We start from the raw sequence: 20,883 nt of genomic DNA, 5'->3' as shown, positions 1-20,883 counted from the left end.
GGACAAAGGAAACACAGGCTATAAGGGCCAAACACTAAGAACTCAGTCAAAGGTGCCTCCCTGAAAAAAACCTTCTCAAGCACATTTGGAGATTTGGATGAACAGGCATTTGTTTACAAAGAGCCTGCAATTACCAAGCAGGACTGGGGTCCTTTGAACTGCTCACAATTAACCAAAGATTCACTCCTTAGGCTTTCATTGCTTTGAATTTGTGCCCTCCTAAGAGTGTAAAACTTAAAACATTTGTGTTGCCTAATGGCTTCTTACACTCTCCATCCATGCCAAAAAAGACAAGAAGGTTTATCCTTACTTGACTCAGAGAAGCCATTGCCCAGAGTGGCTGGGTGAGTTGCCCCAAAATTGTTTAGCACGTGAGAAAAAGAGCTAGCAATTTATCCCAGGCCACTTGGTTCCCTATATTGTTTCCCCTACTTAGAATTAGAGGTATATATTTTATCTTCTTGTGCACTGTGATTTGCCACAATATGGGAAGCCTGGTGACCTCCAAGTTCCCAGGGGTACAGAAGGCGAGAAGTAAAGAGTGTGATACCCCAGGAGATACCTCCACAAATATAATGATGTTAGCTGAATTAGAGGCCAAGCATACATCTTATAGGGAAGCATATACCAGTTGACAGTGCTATTTTTATTTTTGTCTTAGGAAATGCTGAACTTTGCTCATTAGCTCAGAGGAACTCTCAATAATCAGTGAGCATCATCCTACCTCACACTTGCTCCTAACTTATTTCACTTCCGAGAAGACAAAGAGTTGCATTATGTTAAAATAACCTTTATAAACTATTGCTTCTTCTTACCTAGGCATTTTATGGTCAATGTTTTGGTGCAGAATTTGTGGAAGTGATTAAAGACTCCACTCCTGTGGACAAAACCAAGTTGGATCCTAACAAGGTATAAAAAAAATTACAAAAAAATGACCATCAAGCTCTAAATCCCTTCGTTCTCTACCCAAGAATACATAATGATCTCATCTATCTGGACTCTCCAAGTCACTTAAATGCAGTCAAACCTTTTTGTCTAAGTTCCACTACTAATTGGTCAGATCTTAAAGAAAATATAGTCAAAGGCAGGAATCATAATAGGAGCTATCATTTATTAAGCAGCAACTGTGTACCTGGAACTGCATTAGGCCCTCTACATACATCATTTTATTTCATCCTGCAACAACCCCTGGAAGTAGGTTTTGTCGTTCCTATTTTAGAGATGAGAAAACTTAGACATAGAAGAGTCAAGCAACTTTCAAGGTCATGCAAGTGGCAGAGCCACTACTCAGATGTGGGGTCTGTTGCTTCCAAACCCCTACTCTTCAGCACGCTCTTTACTGCCTTTTTATAAAGCCTTTAAACTCTCCATTTCAAACATGTGAAAAAGATGCAAATTTCTCAGTGACAACATTTAGTGGCTTCCTTCTTTAGGCTGCAAATATTTATTCCAGCCAAGTACTGGGTCACTGTGCTGTTGGGGGAATGGTAAAAAGGGCTTGGGTTTGGGTTTCCTCACTTTCACAAGAGGGTGTGTTCCATTTCACCCCAAACTGAGTGTACAGTTCTGATGCTAATACCTGGAGGTAGTATCAGCTCCCACAGGTTAAAGGCTCAGTCCTTCTCAAGACTGCCCTGACGTCAGATGCCAGCTTCAAGTGGGACCGTCAGGCCACCCGCACTTCTGATCAGCCAGCTACAAATTCAGGAGTTTCTATAACCTGTTAGCTTGAAAATAGGAGAAAACAAAACAAATAATAATAATAATAATAATTTGGGAGTTTCTATGACACCTCTTAAATAATTCACTACAGTGACTCACAGAATTCAAAAAAGTACTCTGGTTACTATCAGAATTTTATGATAAAAGGTGAACATCTTTTTTGTGCCTCTATTTATGGCTTCCTGGCTCATCAGTGTGTTCTCCAACCAGGAAGCTCCGCCAAGTCTCAGTGTCCAGAGATTTTGTTGGGGTTTCATTATGCAGGCAAATTGAACACAATCTCCAGCCCCTCTCCTGTCTCCAGAGGTCATCCAGTTCCTACCCTCTAATCACAGAATTGGTCTTTTTGGTGGCTACTTGGCATCCTGAAGCTGTCCAGGGGCCCAGCATGAGTCACTTCATTAGCATCACAAAGACACCCATCACTGAGGAAATTCCAAGTGTTTCTAAAGCTCTGTGCTAGGAAATGGAGACAAAGACCAGACATATTCTTTATTATACCACAGGCTGATGCTGCCTGCTTAGCCCAACTCACATGTCCATGAATGAGCTTTCTAAGTTACTGGAAATAATGCAAGTGCAAGGTATCATTAAGGGCCCTGAGACAGAGGACCATTCACCATCTAGCAAACCTATAAAATGAAAGGTCCAAACTCCCAGTTCCATCTTCCAGGATATGAAGAAGATAATGGAAGAGGGGAAGAATAGGCCAAATTGAAGAGTTTGTTTTTCTACATTTTTCAGAACGCTTTCACACTTAAGACACATTCCCTAGCCTAGGCTTGAAAGCAGTGACTGTGGTAAGAGTTTAACTAATCTTCAGACACACATGTCTGGGAGATGGAGTTGGCCGTGTGCCCACAGTGATCTGTACATAGCACAAGCTGTGTAAAATGTGACCTCCCTGAGCCAAGGTGCCCTTTTCCCCTCTTTTAAAATTCCCAGGGTAGGTTGTGAGAGTTTGGAATGAGAGTCTGAACCCAGAATTACAACTAGATTTCATTATACTAAGTCGTGATGTACAGTCTGAGGTCAGTGACCCCACTCATCCCTTTCAGTGGGTGAGTGTCCCAGCATCTGAACTCATGGTCACTTTTTTTTCTAAGAGGTTGTCTTCTTTAATGAGTACTGTGTTTGCTCTGTGTTTGAGGGTGGAGGTGATGTGAGTGTGTGTTTAAATGAGGCCTAGGCAGTGAAATTCAGTTTTGGTGTTTAGTTCTATGAGTTTTGACAAACACATGTAACTACCTTCATAACCAAGATACAGAACAGATCCACCACTCCAAAATGCTTCCCATGCCCATTGGTAGTCCATGTTGCAGTAGTTCCTTCCTTTCTGTTGCTGAGTAATATTCTATTGTGTGACTACCTCACCATTTGCTTGTTAATTCCCCACTGGAGGGACATTTGGGTTGTTTCTAGTCTTTGTTATGAATAAAGTTGCTGGAGACATTCATGTACAGGTTTTTGTATGGACATAAGCTTTCATTTCTCTCATGTACACACATAGGAGTGGGGTTGCTGGGTCCAATGGTAGTGCAGTTTAACTGCATAAGAGACCGCCAGCTGCTTCTGCAAAGTAGCTATGCATTTTGCATTCCTACCCTCTGTGTATGAGAGCTCTAGCTGATCTCCATCCTTGCCAGCACTTGATATTGTTGGTTTTCTTTAGTTCGGCCATTCACGCTTCCTCATAACTGTGAGGTGGTCGTGGTCATTCTGAAAAGGAAAGTTTGTCTCTTTGGAATAGCAGTTTGCAAACTCTCATACCAAGGCTTCCACTGTGGATCAGTTTGCTCTGCTAGGAAAGTGCGGCCGGTGGCCCTGACTCTCCCGACAGGCACATTCCGCTCTCCCTCCTTGCAGCCCCTTCTCTCCTTGGGGGTGGAAAGGAGGAACTTCTGCTGGCCACATCCTCCCCTGCATCTGTAGCTTTTCTGCACCAGGCAGGGCGGTGCTGGCATGCCGTGTTCCTGCATGCCCCTCCATTGCGTCAGGGATGGCTGTTTGCAAAATAGCTCATCTTCTCCCTCCCTGCCTTTTCCCCCTTAGGCCTACATACAGATCACTTTTGTGGAGCCCTACTTTGATGAGTATGAGATGAAAGACAGGGTCACATACTTTGAGAAGAATTTCAACCTCCGGAGGTTCATGTACACCACCCCATTCACCCTGGAGGGGCGGCCTCGGGGAGAGCTGCATGAGCAGTACAGAAGGAACACAGTCCTGACCACTATGCACGCCTTCCCCTACATCAAGACCAGGATCAGCGTCATCCAGAAGGAGGAGGTAATGCACCCAAGGGATTGGCCACCACTGGATGAGTGGGCTGGGCGGCCTCCCAGGAGGACCCACAAACCGCCTTCACAGTGGATTGGACTGAAAACAAGGAGGGATGCACTTGAAATATGATGATATGGTTGTCCTTTCACTCTCATGGCACCAAAAAATCCCATTTAGGCAGCTACATATTTTATAGCACTATTGTATATTAAATATTTAATATTTTAAAGTTATATCTTTCGTATGTTTATGTATTTAATTATAATATTTAATATGTATTTCAATTATAAACTTGTACAACATATATATTCACATTTTAAATATTTTATAGAAAATTTTTCTATATTTCAAAGCTTAGAGGGGATTCAAGCATAGTTGTGCTGTTAATTATTGGAGACGGGACCTGCACGTGGGCAGCCCCAATGAGTCGGTGGTGTGCTGTGGGAAAGGGCCATGTAAGGTAGACAAGTTCACTGACTAGCTTCTAGTCCTAGCTTCCTCCTGTGATTTTAAACAAGCTACGTACCTTCAGTTTCTTCTTCTATGCATTAGCAGGAAAGACCTCTAAGTACAGTACAAGATTATACTCATTTTATGAATAAAAGGACTGGTCCAGAAGGTCTCACAAACCACAGAATTGTTCAAAATTCTACACACCATAAACAACTTATTATTCTTTGAAACACATACATATACACTTATTTGTCGTCCTTTTTATGCAGGGCCACAGACTTCTCTGTGACTATGGGTTTGCTGATCACAATTCAGCATTTTCTTTTATAAACCACACCCATAGTGCTTTGTCCATGATTTTCAGTTTTTCTTTGTGTAAGCAGAGTGAGAGCTTAAAGATCCTTGTTAAACATTTTGAGAGCAGAAGCCTTCTGGATTTTTATTATTTTCTTCCCTAGACTTTGACAGTGGTCTTGTGCACACCTAATATGACAGGAATTTTTATAGCAACTCACTTTCATAATATCTTGTCCAACCATTTGGCTTGGTTTTCATAGAAACAACTCTTTTTCTTTCCACACCCATAGTTCATCAGTTTCTCCATTATCTAATTAGATTGGGTCATTAAAATAACAAGTATAACAGGCATAATGAAGTTGGTGAACAAACACAGACGAATTGTGAATGATACACCTCATCAGGCAGAAGCAGAAATAGCTGAGCTAACTGCAGAGTCATCCACCAGGTAGTGTTCAGCCGGGTAACCACGTCAGGGTGTGGGTTTCACAGAAGCCAAAGAAAGCCTGAAGCAGTGACTCAGTCAGGAGGAGGTGGGTTTGGAAGCCATCTGCTGTACTTCTTATACTTCTTGCTTTGGACTTTTGAACACTGAGCCATTCTAGGCATAACACAGATATAAACTCATGGTGCCCAAAACCATTTCAAAACCTTTTCTTTTCTTTTCTTCATTCCTGCCTTCCTTTCCTTTCTTTCCTTCCTTTCCTTTCATTCTTCCTTTTTTTCTCTCTGCATCTCTGTCTCTCTTTCTCTCCTTTTCATTTTTGAGACAGGATCTCCCTCTGTTGCCCTAGAGTGCAGTGGCACGAACATGGCTCACTGCAGCCTTGACCTCCTGGGCTCAAGCAATTTTCCTACCTCAGCCTCCTGTGTAGCTGGGACTACAGGCTTGTGCCACCATGCCCAGCTAATTAAAAATATATGGAGATATACATTTTGTAGAGACAGGGGTCTCACTTTGTTGCCCAGGCTGGTCTCAAACTCTTGGCCTCAAACGATCCTCCTACCTCGGCCTCCCAAGGTGCTGAGATTACAAGTGTGAGCCACTGCACCAGCCTGAACTTTTCTTGGCCTTCCTTAGTTCCCCAACAACCTCAACAACAGTTCTCAACTGTTTGCTAGGGCTATAGAACAAAGTACCATAGACTGGGTGGCTTAAACAACTGAAATTTACTGTCTGCACAATTCTAGAGGCTAGAAGTTTGAAATCAAGGTGCCAGCACGGTTGGTGCCTTCTGAGGGCTGTGAGGAAAGGGTCTGTTCCAGGCCTCTCTCCCTGACCTGTGGACAGCCCTCTTCTCCCTGTGTCTCTTCACATCATCTTCCCTCTGTGTTTGTGTCCAGATTTCCTCTTCTCGTAAGGACACCAGTCATATTGGACTAGGGCTTACCCTGCTGGCCTCATTTTAACTTGATTGCCTCTGTAAAGACCCTGGCTCCAAATAAGGTCACATTCTGAGGTACTGAAGGTTAGGACTTCAACATATAAATTTTGGGCGAACACGATTCAACCTATAAAATTCAGAAAAGACTCTACCCCAAGCCAGCAGAACTTAGCAAATAGATTGATTGACCCTTAAGAGAATTCCATTTACTGGAAATTCACCCTCAGGGTGAGTTGGGGAAGGCACAGGTGATATCAAAAGCTTGTGTTATGATGGGGGAGAAAATCTTGAGTGCTGTGCTTCTAATATAGCTTTCTGCATTATAAGTTGAGTAACATGAGGCTGTGCACGGTGGCTCATGCCTGTAATCCCAGCACTTTGGGAGGCCGAGGCGGGGGGATTGCCTAAGGTTGGGAGTTTGAGACCAGCCTGACCAACATAGAGAAATCCCGTCTCTACTAAAAGTACAAAATTATCTGGGTGTGGTGGCGCATGCCTGTAATCCCAGCTACTCGGGAGGCTGAGGCAGGAGAATTGCTTGAACCTGGGAGGCGGAGGTTGCAGTGAGCCAAGATCACGCCATTGCACTCCAGCCTAGACAACAAGAGCAAAACTCCGTCTCAAATAAATAAATAAATAAATACATACATATATACATACATACATACATACATACATACATAAGTTGAGTAACTTGTTCAATAATAAGAAAGGCAACCTGACAGGGTAGAAAAAACATGAACTTTGAATATGGACATACTTGTGATCGAATTATGACCTCCTCCCTTACTACCTGTGGCATTTTGTGGAACTTAACCTTATAAATCCCCCTTTGACTGTAAAATGGAGAGTATAAAGAGATTGTTGAAAGGAATAAATGATAAATGTATGTAAAGTTCCTGGAACATAAGAAACCAAGAAATGTTAGGCCCATCTTTCTTTTTAACTTGTTAAGAGTATTTTAAATTACTCTGAAAGTCTTTCCCTAGCTGCCTCTTCAAATTCAGGTGGCCTCTCTGTCATAGTTCCAGGCTTGTCCATAGCTTATGCGACCAGGCAGTGACTTCCCTATGTTTACGTCTCATGTTCAGTTTGTTTTGACACCGATCGAAGTTGCCATTGAAGACATGAAGAAGAAGACCCTGCAGTTAGCAGTTGCCATTAACCAGGAGCCGCCTGATCCAAAGATGCTTCAGATGGTGCTGCAAGGCTCTGTGGGAGCTACTGTAAATCAGGTAAGCAAAACCAGAGGGTGGCAGCTCCTCTGGTTCTTATTATTTGGGTTGTCATTATACGTCTGCACCCTCCTTCCTTGGGGTTGATGAGGACTTTGATCCATAGACAAACACAGAGATGTTCCTACACTTAGCCTGAACACCTGTAAGGTTTAGAAGACTTTTAGGAAGCCTCTTCCCTTTCATGTAACAACCCCAGGTTAAAAAGAAATCCTAGAGATGAGTGGACCAGGTTTTAAGGAGTACCACTTTCTCAGAGGCGTCTCCACTTCGGGGCCAGACCTGACAATATGATGCAAATCTGGAGTCATGTTGAAGAATGCTTAGTCATGACCAATTCATGCAGAGTAATTGCAGGGCTTGAGACTCACCTACAAATGCCTATAGGAGAGAAGGAAAAGGATCTAGAACATCCAACTCTTGGGTCAGTCAGCAGATGAACCCAGCATGCCAAGGACCTTGACAACCAGGAATGACCTGGGACCTGACTTCTTAGGCCACTTCAGACAAGACTAGATCTTCTTATCAGACTTATTAGAACTCTGACTCCCAAGTTCAGCATGGTGTTCAACCAGTCTCAGATGGAGGGAGGTACCAGCCTAATACCTCTGTCCAGTGGGCCTCCTTAATTCAAGTCTAGATCTGTTCTTGTCCACACTTCCACGCCAGATATTCAGTGAGCATCATGAGTCTTTTCTCATTCAGCATAATTGGATTTCCCCACAAAAATTCTCAGTGTACTTGACATCAAGGGAGCAGAAACAGAGAAGAGAAATGCCTATTACATTCCCAAGATCAGGAAAAAAAAATGAGGAAATGTTTGCCTTTGTAAGTGCCAATCCTTTGATAAAATGGAAGACTTTCCAAGCCCACAACCATGGTCTATCTGTATACTATGGATATCTCTGACTCAATCCAGCAGTTATGCAAAATGATGTTTGCCATGAAGGCAACTAGATAAGTGAACAAAAATGAATAGATCACGGCAATCCTGATTTTTAGAAAAGCAACTCAAAGCACATACCATTTGATGTAGTTGTATTACGCTTATATATGAATGAAAATCTATTATTAGTAGTATTTGATTAATAAAATAATATTTGGCACCAGGCTCAGTGGCTTATGCCTGTAATCCCAGCACTACGGGAGGCCGAGGTGGGTGAATCACTTGAAGTCAGGAGTTTGAGACCAGCCTGGCCAACATGGTGAAACCCCATCTCTACTAAAAATACAAAAATTAGCCAGTGTGGTGGCGGGCGCTTGTAGTCCCAGTACTTGGGAGGCTGAAGCAGGAGAATCGCTTGAACCCGGGAGGTGGAGGTTGCAGTGAGCTGAGATTGTGGCACTGCGCTCCAGCCTCGGTGACAGAGTAAGACTCTGTCTCAAAAACAACAACAACAATAAAAAAGAAAATAAATTTGGGCTGTGTACGGTGGCACACGCCTGTAATCGCAGCAATTTGGGAGGCTGAGGTGGGTGGATCACTTGAGGCCAGGAGTTCAAGACCAGCCTGGGAAATGTGGCAAAATCCCATCACTACAAAAAATATAAAAATAACCAGGTATAGTGGCACATACCTGTAGTCTCAGCTACTTGGGAGGCTGACATGGGAGGATCACTTGAGCCTGGGAAGTGGAGGCTGCAGTGAGCAGAGATCATGCCACTGCTCTCCAGCCTGGGTGATAGAGCAAGACCCTGTCTAAAAAAAAAAAATAAAAACAAAAAACATACACAAAGGGAAAATACATTTATACGTCTGAGTATTCTTCTAAAACTTCAGACTCCTCCTAAGGAATCAAAATTTCCTGAGATGTCCAAGACTTTCCTTGTTTTTTTTTTATTTCAAACCAACTACAAAATTAAATGTTCAAACTAAGAAGTCACTCCAATATTTTCTCCCAAGCAATTTAATTTCCTTCCAATATCTATATCTATATCTATATCTATCTATCTATCTATCTATCTATCTATATCTATATATATATATTTTTTTTTTTTTTTTTTTTTCCACCAGGGACCACTGGAAGTAGCCCAAGTGTTCTTGGCTGAAATTCCTGCTGATCCAAAACTCTATCGACATCACAACAAGTTGAGGTTATGCTTTAAGGAATTCATCATGAGGTAAGAAGGAAAATGGCTGGGAATTTCAGTAGAGCAGTGGTTCTCAAAGTGCAATCTTAGACCAGCAGCTTCAGCATCACATGAGAACTTGCTAGAAAGACAAAGTCTCAGTCACCCTCCAGACCTGCTGAATTGGAATCTCTGGAGGTGTGGCTCAGCAATGTGCATTTTAACAAGCCCTCCAGGTGATCCTGATGCACACTGAAGTTTGGGGACCACTACAGTAGAGCAACACTACTTGAACTACTAATGAATAACTAACATGTCAACTATAAAACGCTTTTGTGGCTAGCATCCGGTGTGCCTCACAATCACTTGTTGTAAAACAAGTATCATCGTCTCCTCATTTTACAAAAGAGGAATTGGAGGTTCAGAGAGAGGGGATAATTTTACTTAAGGTCACACATACAGTTGGCAGCAAAGCTGAGCTCAAACCAGGTCTTCTGAATCCAAATAGTCCACATGTCCATCAATGTGCTGATATTCCACTGATGCACTAGAGTCCCAGAGGTTCTTTGCATTGGCAGTCATTGTAATGTTACAAATCTTATAATATCTTGTTTTTAGAAACTTAAAAATATACACTTCCTCAAATTGAGAGAGGCAAGTTCTAAAACCAGGCTTTTCAAAGGCATTATCCTGTGACAGTTCCCCATGTCAGACAAGTCTCATCTCTGTTCCTAAATTCTGCAATGGAGCTGGCTTCAAGAGCAGTCAGTTAGGAACTGGGTCTTTGGTCAAAGTCTTGTAATTTATTGCAATATAGACAGATATATTGGGTCTCCTATGGCCCTAAAAAAATGAGTATGAAGGATGTGATGGCATTTCACCTATAAGAGAAAAGGACTTCAGAAAAATGTGTAGCAATATTTCTTTTCATTCGAAACCTTAGAGAAGAATATTAAGTACAGGAATATCTTCACTTGGCAGATGGGGATAAAGGAGACTAAAAGTTTGCTAAATTCAGTGAAAACTCATCAAAATGCTAGCATTTGTGAGGTTAGAGATATCTCCTCCTTCACAGGCTTTTGTGAGAGGTCCGCAATTTTGCTACATATACACGAGACACACTGTGCCCTGCAGTGAATCACAGCCGCTTGGTAATGGGATGTTTGTGTGGCTTTGTGTGTTTGTGCATGTGTGTGAACATACTCACAGATTATCTTGATTAATGTTTTGATATTTGAATTGTTTCCTGTATTTGACAACAATTCTGACAGTAAAAGTAGATTTTTTTTTTCAGTATATAATACATATCTTTAAAAAGGCTAGAAAAATATTTGGGGAATTATTTTATTTTATTATTTTATTTTGAGACAAGGTCTCCCTCTGTTGCCCAGGCTGGACTGCAGTGGCGTAATCTCGGCTCACTGCAACCTCCACTTCCCAGGCTCAAGAGATTCTCCTCCCTGAGTCTCCCAAGTAGCTGGGACTACAGACGTGTGCCACCATACCTGGCTAATTTTTGTATTTTTAGTAGAAATGGGGTTTCACCATGTTGGCCAGGCTGATCTTGAACTCCTGACCTCAAATGATCCACCTGCCTCGGTCTCCCAAAGTGCTGGGATTGCAGGCATAAACCACCGTGCCTGGCCCTATTTTTTATTTTTTATGGAGACAGGGTCTCACTATGCCGTCTAGGCTGGTCTTGAATTCCTGGGCTCAGAGATTTGGGGCTTAAAAAAATTTTTTTTTCATATATTTTTATTTAAAATTCATTATGGTTGAAGGCTTCCAAAGTTGACAATGCCCCAGGACCTCTAAAAGGACCTATGAAATGTTTAAAGAGCACTCACTATATTCCAGGCATGATATTAGTTATGGGAATACAGAGATCTGGCTTGTTCCTCTGTTCTTAATGACAGGACATAGCTCTGCATGGCTGAATAATACAATGCCGCATATGCACAGAACTTTAAGAATGACTAACTACAGGACTATAAAGATCAGAAAAGAGAAATCAGTTTCAGGCTGGAGCATTTGTGGGAGTTGTTATGGAAAAACACCACTTAAATCTTGTCTTGACTATATACGTGGAAGAAAGGCGCTAGTGGGGAAGAGGGAGCCAGGACAGTGGCCCTGCCTGATCCAAGGTATCACTTTCAGCTGCTTTAGTTACCCATGGTTTGAAAGTATTACCTACAATATGATATTCAGAGAGAGAGAGAGAGACCACATTCACGAAACTTTTATTTCAGTATATTGCTATAATTGTTGTTAATCTCTTACTCTATCTAATTTGTAAATTAAGCTTTATCATAGGTATGTATGCATAGAAAAAAACATAATATATGTAGGGTTCAGTACCATCCGCAGTTTCAGGCATCCCCTGGGGGTCTTGGAACCTATCCCCGAGGATGAGGAGGACTGGGTACCAGTGAGTGGACCAGCAGGACCACGAGACTCTGTCAGGAATGCCTCTGATGCACCGGGCTCCTCTAAGTCCAGCTGGAGCAGCATGTTCTCATGAGCATGCTAGGACAAGGAGGAAAGATTGGAAATACGATAATATCAGTAAATGAGGCTCTGAATACAATTTAAATGTTTAAGAAAACTTGTCAAGAAAGTGATTTTCATTTACTTCAGTTTGCCTCAATTTTTTCTACTAGTTATAAATCTTGCAATCCAGTATCTCATGGGTACGATCCTTTCCATGACGCCACCTAGGTAAAATGTACTTACAAAATCCCTACTAAACATGCGTTTCTCATTAGCTCCCAGCCCCAGGAAAAGTTACTCCAAAAAGAACCAGGGCCCAGTAAAACTAGTCCCAGGCAAGAGATACAAGAGGAAATGGACTTTCCTAGGGGTTGGTCCTTTAACACAGTCATGCATTAGAGTTTCAATAATGATGCTATCATTCTCCCCAGATGGCCTGCAGAAATGTTGGATTTTCAAAATCAAATTCACCATTTTAAATGTTGTTATCCTGCCCTTTTAATGGTGATTCCACATGGGAACCAGTCCCACCTTTCTCCCTGCTAGCTGGGCTGCTGCATTGTTCTAGGAGTGCCAGGAGACTGTCTGTGCTTCCCAAACTTCACTGTTCTTACACATCACCCGAGGATTTGTCAAAATGCAGATTTTGGCCTGATGCAGTGGCTCCGCCTCCAATCCCAGCACTTTGGGAGGCTGAGGTGGGAGGATTGCTTGAGTCCAGAAGTTCAGGACCAGCCTGGGCAACATGGCAAAACTCTGTCTCTTTAAAAAAAATACAAAAAATACAAAAATTTAGCCAAGCGTGGTAGTGGTGTGTGCCTGTAGTCCTAGCTACTCGAGAGGCTGAGGTGGGAGGATAGCTTGAGCCCGAGGAGGTCAAGGCTGCAATGAGCCATGATGGTGCCACTGCACTCCAGCCTGGGTGACAGAGAAAGACCCTGTCTCAAAAAAAGAAAAAGAAAAATGCAGATTCTGATTCAGTAGGTCTGGGGTGGGTCCTGAAGCACTGCATTTCTAACAGGCCCCCAGGTGTTGCTGCTGCTGCTACACTGGACCAAACTTTGGTGGAGAGCCTGCAAAGATTGCTTAATTTCCTCCCTTTCACATTTCTCCCTATTACCTCTCCCTCCTTCCCTAAGGGCTTAATCTCTTAGGCCATCCTTATCATCGTTTACCTCTTTTGCCTTCTGCTTCCTCCCCCAAAATAAATAAATAATAAAATAAAATTTTAATGGCAAAAAAAGTTGTAAATCTCAATAAAATTATGTGAGAACAACAACAACAAAAAAGCAAACATGCTCAAACCGCTGCACCTTGAACCAACTATAGACATCAGTTCATCCATTCATTCAGCAATTATTGAGCTCCTACTTTGTGCCAGGCACTGTGCTACATATGTGGAAGGATGAAGTCCCAATACCAGTAGGACGAGGCTACAGGCAAAACAGTACTGCTGCTCATTATTTATCTCTATGTGCAAACACAACAGTTGGCGGGCCCTCCACTTCATTCTACAGAGATCAGAAGTCGTGGGTGAGAGTGTGCTGATGGTGCACAACTGTGTAAATTTACTAAAACTCATCAAACTCTACACATAAAATGGGTGAATGTTACGGTATGTAAATCATACCCTGAATACAGATAGTAGATGAGGTGCCTCTGTTGCTTAATTGCTTCTCAAGTCCAGTCTGGAAGTTACAGCTTTTAATGAATAGAGTATTTTTTCACGTTGTTTGTGCTGGTGTATTTTCTCCTCCACTCTGCTAACAGACAGCAGAGGTGACGCAGAAGTGGAAAATGTTTGGGGCTTGAACAGCTCTCAGGTTTCCCCTTTAGTAAGCTCCAGCTTCTCAGCAGACTTGGGCTGTAGATCGATAAGCCCAGATTTCCAAGGTGACCATAAATGAGTCTCTGTTGCTGAGAGCTAATAGCGGAAACATTTGCTTGCCAGGTCCACTGCATCTACTGCCACCACTGGGCAGCGACCTTTCTGACTCAGCTGTAGTGGAAGCAGAAACAGCCATAAAGAATCCTGGCAGCATGACTTGCTGCAGCCAGTACTCATCCAGCCAGTCCTGCAACTCTTCAAACTGTTACCAAGCTGGGACCTCAATCAGCTTCTGTCTTTTCCTGCAATAATAAAAAACATCTCAGGTTCAGAAGCCAAGACAGAGAGATACAATCTTCTGTCTTCCTCTTCTGCTCCCCCAAACACCCCGACCATTTAGGTTTTTAAATTTTCTTCTTTATACTTATCTGGATTTTCTCATTCTTATAAAGACTAAGTGATGTTAAATTTGTTTTTAATTTTTAAAAAAGACAGTAGTACTCATTGGCGCCAGTTACAGCTTGCCTTTAAGAGAAGTAGTTTCAGATACACCCTGAAAGAGTTCTGCAGCATATATGTGGTCGTAGGCTCAGAAAACAGGCTGTTGAGTGGTGGTGTTTTTAAACTGGAGTTGGGGTCTATGAAGAGGAAGGAGAAGGAATTTGTCCAAGTAGCCAAAGGGCAACCAAATGTGTAGAGTGTAGGTGGAAATAGAAGCAGTAGTTTTAACTTGAGACCAAGGCCATATGCGTGTCTTATAGCTGGAAATGGGGAAATGGCTTTCCTAGGCAGTATATGTGGCGTTGAGGTTGGGAATATGGGCACTCAAGCCAGATTGCCTGAGTTCAGATCCCATTCTGCCTTAACTAGGTGGGTGACCTTGAGAAGTTACCTACTCTCGGTTTCCCCAGATGTAAAATGGGAATAATAATTGTAACTATCCCTTGCAGTTAGTGTCAGAATAAAATGAGTTAATAGATGGAACTTAGAATAAGACTTCGTACATACTAAGGGATCAGTAAGTGTAACATTATTCAGCGGGGCAAATAGGGAACTGATGGATTTGAGTGGGAAATAGAGAATTAATCTGACTTAAATACAGAGATTGTCTATCCATGATTTGTCTGTCTCTATAAAGTTTGAATCATAAGACACAGTGATGCTGATGAGACATTGGCCTGGGAGCAGCAGGATTCTGGGTATATATCCAGCTGTGCTGTCCCACAGGCATGTGACTGGACAGGGCACTTCACCTCTTTGCGTGTTAGTTTCATCAACTATGAAATAAAGAGACTAGAATGCAGCATCTCTAATAGTTTATCATTCTCATATTGTACAAATAGTTCATTTACTTAGACTGGGTCTGTCAGGCATAATAACACTACCATGTGCTCTGGCTTCAGCTATGTGCAGGGACTGTTCTGAACATTTGATATGTTTCAACTAATTTAATCTTTACATTAATTTATGAGGTAGGCTCTTATCACCCTCACATCACAGGTGAAGAAACTATGACATGAAGAGGTTAAGTAGCTTGTTTAAGGTTGCAAAGCCAGTAAGCAGCAAAGCGGGATTCAGAGTTGAGCACTCTGGCTCCAGAGTCCACCCTCTTAATTGCCATGCTGAGCTGTTCCCTCTAGTGACTATATTCAGTTGCTAGTAACAGAAGTAAGAGTAGCTTAAATAAGAAATTTATTTGTCTCTCACATTAAATAAGATTGGAGGTAGTCTATGTAGAGCTGTGTAGTGGCCTCATAAAGTCATCAGAGACCCTGGTTCTTTTCCAATCCTTTGCCGTGCCATCCTGGTTATAGTGCACCCATTCTTGTGGTCATGATATGGTTGCTAGGGCTCCAGCCATCATGACCACATCTAGGCAATCAGGAGTAGAAATGAGGAAAGAGCAAAAAGATGTGCCCATTTCCCAGTGCCTTCACCTATATTATCAGCTATCCCTACCTGCATGGGAGGCTAGGAAATGTAAGTTTTCAGGTGGCCACGCTGCCTGGAGTTCTGCTAGTAGGGAAGAAAGAATGGATATTGAGAAAACAACTAACAAATGTTTGTCTGCCACACTGAGGAACCGATGTATGGGCTGTGCTGAAAAAGGGGGGCCAAGGCTGGGTACAGTGGCTACGCCTGTAATCCCAGTACTTTGGGAGGCTGAGGTGGGCAGATCACTTGAGCTCACAAGTTCGAGACCAGCCTGGGCAACATGGCAAAACCTCGTCTTGACAAAAAATACAAAAAAAAATTAGCCGGGTGTAGTGGCGTGCCTGTAGTTCCAACTGCTCGGGAGGCTGAGGTGGGAGGATCACTTGAGCCCAGGAGGCAGAGGTTGCAGTGAGCTGAGATCATGCCACTGCACTCCACCCTGTATGACAGAATGAGATCCTCTCTCTAAAAAAAGAGGGGGTACCAAGAGATGCAGAGGGGGTGAGGGCAGCATGACTACTCTCTCTGTAGGAGACCTTAACTCTATATATGGAGGCCCCAAAATGTTACTGTCATCAACAGCCAGGAATCCTTTTCTGGAGGCATAACTTCCTGCCCTTTCTAATCCCTATCAATCTGGTTTCTGTAGGACTGTGACTGCTAGAAAACCCCAGGCATATTTGTTCTAAGAAAATACTTGTGTTCAGTGAATTTACTAACAAAGGGAGCATCAGAGGATGTGAGGGAAGTCTGGAATGGTTGTATCACTAAGTGAGAGCAGCACAGATGTTTGTGGACCTATTGAGAATGTTACAGATAAGACCATTTTTAAAAAGTTGTTTGCAGTGTCATTTTATGATCTTGTTTACATTTTCCAAGAGATATGGCTATTCTTTAGGAGGGATATTTAGCACATGGCCTTCTTTAGCTTAGGGATTTAAATTAACATAGTAGAAATTATTTCAATTTTAATCAAATAACCTAGAGAATATAACCCAAATGACTGAAAGGAAGAAATGTAGACAAAGTATATAAAATAATTTTATGCATTATAAAAGTTTAAAGACATAAAGTAATTTACTACATAAAATCTACTTTTTTTACTCCAGCTATTAATATATTTTTCTTTATAAAACACCACATTTATTAATTGCTATATAACAAACTACCTCACAATTTAGTGGCTTAAAACAAAATTTAATTATTATGCATGTGGTACATAATAATTTCTGCTTTCCTCATTTCTACTCCTGATACTTGCCTAGGATGTGGTCATGATGGCTGGGGCCCTAGCAGGTGTATTGTGGCCGTGAGAATGGTTTTGCTGTAACTTGGGGTTGGCTGGGCTCAGCTAAGCAGTTTTTGCTTGGAGTCTCTCAGTTGCACTGAGACAGTGACTAGGACTTGAATTACCTGAATGCTTCCTCACTCATGTCTGGTGTCTAGGCTGAGAATACTCAAACAGCAGGGGCTCCTCCTCTGTCTAACTCTCCTTCTCTCCACATGGTCTCTCCTGCATGACAGCTTTAGGGTAGCTAGACTTGTCACAGGATGGTTCAGAACTCCTATAGTACGGAGAGGGAGAGAGACAGAGGCCATATCACCTTTTATTAGCCAGTCACACAGTACCACCTCCACCACATCCTATTCATTGTGGCTGTCACAAAGAACCATCCACTTCTTGATGGGGGCATGGGCAAGGTTCTAGGAGAGCACATTCTTGTGGCCATTTTTAGAAAATACAATCTGCTACACTCCAGAAGCATCAGTCTGCCTTATTATCATAGCTTCTGATTTAATTCTCCCAGCAACCCTAGGAGATTATATGAGCTTATTATCCCCATTTTCCAGATGAGAAAATTGAAGATTTTTATGGTTAAGTCATCCTGTTAATGAGTAGCAGCTTGTTTCAACCCCAGTTGTCTGCATATAACACATTTAACTCAGTCAAGGGCACATGGTAAGCAATCAGAATGTGTTAGCTAGCTACTACTACTTCTGCAAACAAAGACTAAGGAGGGTTTAGTTAATTTTACCAAAGTTGTCAGAGTAGACTTCCCCAAATTAGCTGTTAGCTTTGGCAGGCCTCATCCCACCTCCTGTAGTCTGCCAATGTTATAAACTTGGGCCTTGAAGTCATCCTGAAACTGATTTTATTTTACACATGGTGGTACTTGTAACTGTTAGTTAAGAAGCAATAAAAAATAATAATAAGGGGTGATACAGATTTCTCAGGGTTCAAAGGCCATATGCCTTCCCTTCTATTTCTTCCCTAAAACCTTTAATTCATAACCTTAGGTATCCTATAATTTACATCAATTAATGACAAACATAAAAGATAGGTGAAAATCCAGTTAAGGGAGTTCTTTCAGATTCTGTGTGAGTTAAATCAAGTCCTTCTTCTATAGCAGGCTAATTCCATGATGAAGCTGTGGTCGTAAGTTTATTTTTGCCTAGGCAGGTAGCTCTTCCTTGCCACAGGCTATCCTCTTCCTCTTTGACTGTCATCCTGTAAATGTGTTCAGTGTTAAGAGGATTTGATAACAATGTCTGGGTATCTCCATAACTTAGCCAAAATCTAGTACCACTATTAGGAAAATAATGTAAGCCATATTGATTACCCACGTCTTATTCATTTGAAGGATAATATAATTATTACTAATTATTGCGTGTTAGGTAACATACAGCCATTATTCTGTCCCTTTAAGGTTTATTGATTTGTAAGTTCCCTTGGGTAGAAGAGTACAAAACAAAAGGCAAAACTTTATCATGTTTAAAATAACATGATTTTCTTCTTTGGTGTGTACCATACTGTATAGGAGACAGGGGAAACACCAGGTTTAACGGTCCACAAGCCAGATAACCATGATGAATTCTAAAGATTTTCTCTGTCTTTAATGTTCTTCAGTTTTGTCATGAGAAGACTGGATATAGATCTGTTGTTGTTCATTAGAGGATTTATATCTCTCTCCAACTCTAGAAAATTACCAGCTGTTATCTCTTTAAATATTGCCTCCCTCTCATTTTCCATTCCCTTGGAGATTCTATTAGATGTGGGTTGGATCTTCCTTTTATCTCTATGTTTCTTAACCAATTTTTTCATATTTTTTATTTTTTAAATCTCATTGGTAATTTCCTTGGATCTGTCAAACATTTACTTCTCCAATTATGTCTAGTCTATTATTTAACCTTTAACCTTTCCATTGAGGTTTTTGACTTTTAGCAACTGTATTTTTTTTTTTTTTTTTTTAGTGAGAGAAGGTCTGGTTCTGTCACCCAGGCTGGAGTGCAGTGGCATGATCTTGGCTCACTGCAACCTCCACCTCCCAGGCTCAAGCCATCCTCCCACCTCAGCCTCCCAAATAGCTGGGACTGCAGCACCTGCCACCATACCCAGCTAATTTTTATATTTTTTGTAGAGGTGGGGTTTTGCCATGTTGCCCAGTCTGGTCTTTAACTTGTGAGCCTAGGCAATCTGCCCACCTTAGCTTCCCAAAGTGCTTAGATTACAGGCATGAGGCACCACACCCAGCCTAGTGACTGCATTTTTCTTTTTTCTAGAAGTTCTGTTTGGTCCTTTTCTGAACTTTTCCTGGTCTCTTTTTTCATTTTCCCTGTTTATTTGTTTTTATCATGGATTTTATACCTTTTATTTATTTTCTTTTTTTTTCTAGTTACATGGTTACTTAGGATTTTATACATTTTACTACCTCTCTATATTAACTTTGGTTTTTTACGTTGTTTTATTATCTCTAATTCTTATTGGACTAATTCTTTTGTTTGATGCATCTGTTAGTTTTCCCTCATGGTGGTTGGTTTCCTCATATGGTTTGTAATTTTTTATTGTGAGCTCATCTTTCACGAGAGTGGCTCATATGCCCTGATTGAGAATGTGTTCCTCCAGAACAACTTTATGTTGGTTTGTCTGAGCCCTAGCAATTTCAGTAATCTTGGACTGGCTTTTAAGTTATTTTCTCACCTTGAAGTGCATTCAGTCAAGGAATGTACATTTGTAACTTATACCATGTGTGGTGCAAGCCTAGAATTTCCATTTCTCAATATGACTTTCTTTCCCATTAATGGCCCTAAGCTGATAGCAAGTTTTCATTCTGCCTCTCTGGACATCTTGCAGCATTTTTCTAAACCCTCTTTCATAGATGGGATAGCTTTTCAAGGCTGTGGACGATATGCAGGTGGCATATCCAGAATGTCCCTTTGCCCTGGCCAAGGCCACGTCACTAATCTTGTGTGAGCTTTGAAGCCCCTTCCCCTCAGCCCATAGATCTATACGCAGTCCTAAAATCTTAATGGGCAGTCCTACTGACAGCTGCCTTGTCACCAGCTCCTGTGATCATTCTAGCTTTGATTTTTCTCTTTCTTTCTGGCACCTGGTGTTCCCCTTCTCTTTCAACAAGTTTTTGCTGTGCTTTCCTAGCACTTCCATATGTGCGTAGCAGGAGGAGGCTGAATGCCATCTGCTCTGTCTGCCGTGTTGCTGTAAATCACAGTGAGTTTTTTGTAAGTGTAACAGCTTCCATTCTGCAGTGTGTTTTGGTCTGACTCTTAGATCCATCACTTCCTCACAGTGTTATCTTGGGCAAGCATCCTAACATTTCTGAGTTTCAGGAACAAAATAGAGATAAATGCTACTTTTTAGGGTTGTTGGGAAAATTAAATAGATAATGCATGTAAAACTTCTTGAAACTTCTTCTGGCACATAGCAAGTCAGAGGTTCTCAACTCTGGCTAGGTTGGCTTCAGTATCCCCTTGGCAACTTTTTAAAATTAGACATTTCTGGGCCAGAAGCAATGGCCCACTCTTGTAGTCCCAGCTACCCAGGAGGCTGAGGTAGGAGGATCACTGGGGCCCAGGAGGTCGAAGTTTGCCATGAGCTGTGATCACGCCACTGCACTCCAGCCTGGGTGATAGAGTGAGCCCCGTCTCAAAAAATAATAAAATAAGGTTAAAAAAAACACACACAGAGATTTCTGGGTGCTACCCCTCAGCAGTTATGATTCATTAAGTCAGAGATAGATCCCAGAAATCTGCATTTTGAAAAGCTCCACAGGTAATCCCGGTATGCCACCCAGTTTGAAAACGCTCTTAAAGTTATTCGAAAAATCGTAAGTAATTTCATTGTTCTCAGATTTCTAAACACTTCAAAGTCATTTATTTCTCCCACACT

General features: G+C 41.8%; 1 protein-coding gene across 6 annotated transcripts in view; it reads left to right on the top strand.

Moving 5' to 3' along the window:
• The window catches only part of DOCK8 (dedicator of cytokinesis 8), a 247,673-nt gene that overhangs the window by 224,811 nt on the left and 1,979 nt on the right, over positions 1-20,883 (top strand). For all 6 annotated transcript variants that reach the window (XM_054499987.2, XM_063649580.1, XM_054499990.2 and 3 more), the window contains 4 exons: positions 820-909; positions 3,775-4,011; positions 7,232-7,375; positions 9,390-9,496. In XM_054499987.2, the coding sequence (XP_054355962.1) occupies positions 820-909; positions 3,775-4,011; positions 7,232-7,375; positions 9,390-9,496 (578 nt within the window). The remainder of the gene's footprint in view (positions 1-819; positions 910-3,774; positions 4,012-7,231; positions 7,376-9,389; positions 9,497-20,883) is intronic.

The sequence above is a fragment of the Pongo pygmaeus genome, chromosome 13, assembly GCF_028885625.2.
Source record: "Pongo pygmaeus isolate AG05252 chromosome 13, NHGRI_mPonPyg2-v2.0_pri, whole genome shotgun sequence".
In the NCBI taxonomy this organism is placed as follows: domain Eukaryota; kingdom Metazoa; phylum Chordata; class Mammalia; order Primates; family Hominidae; genus Pongo; species Pongo pygmaeus.
The sequence above is the reverse complement of the archived record's forward strand: the minus strand, read 5'-3'. Positions and strand labels throughout refer to the sequence as shown.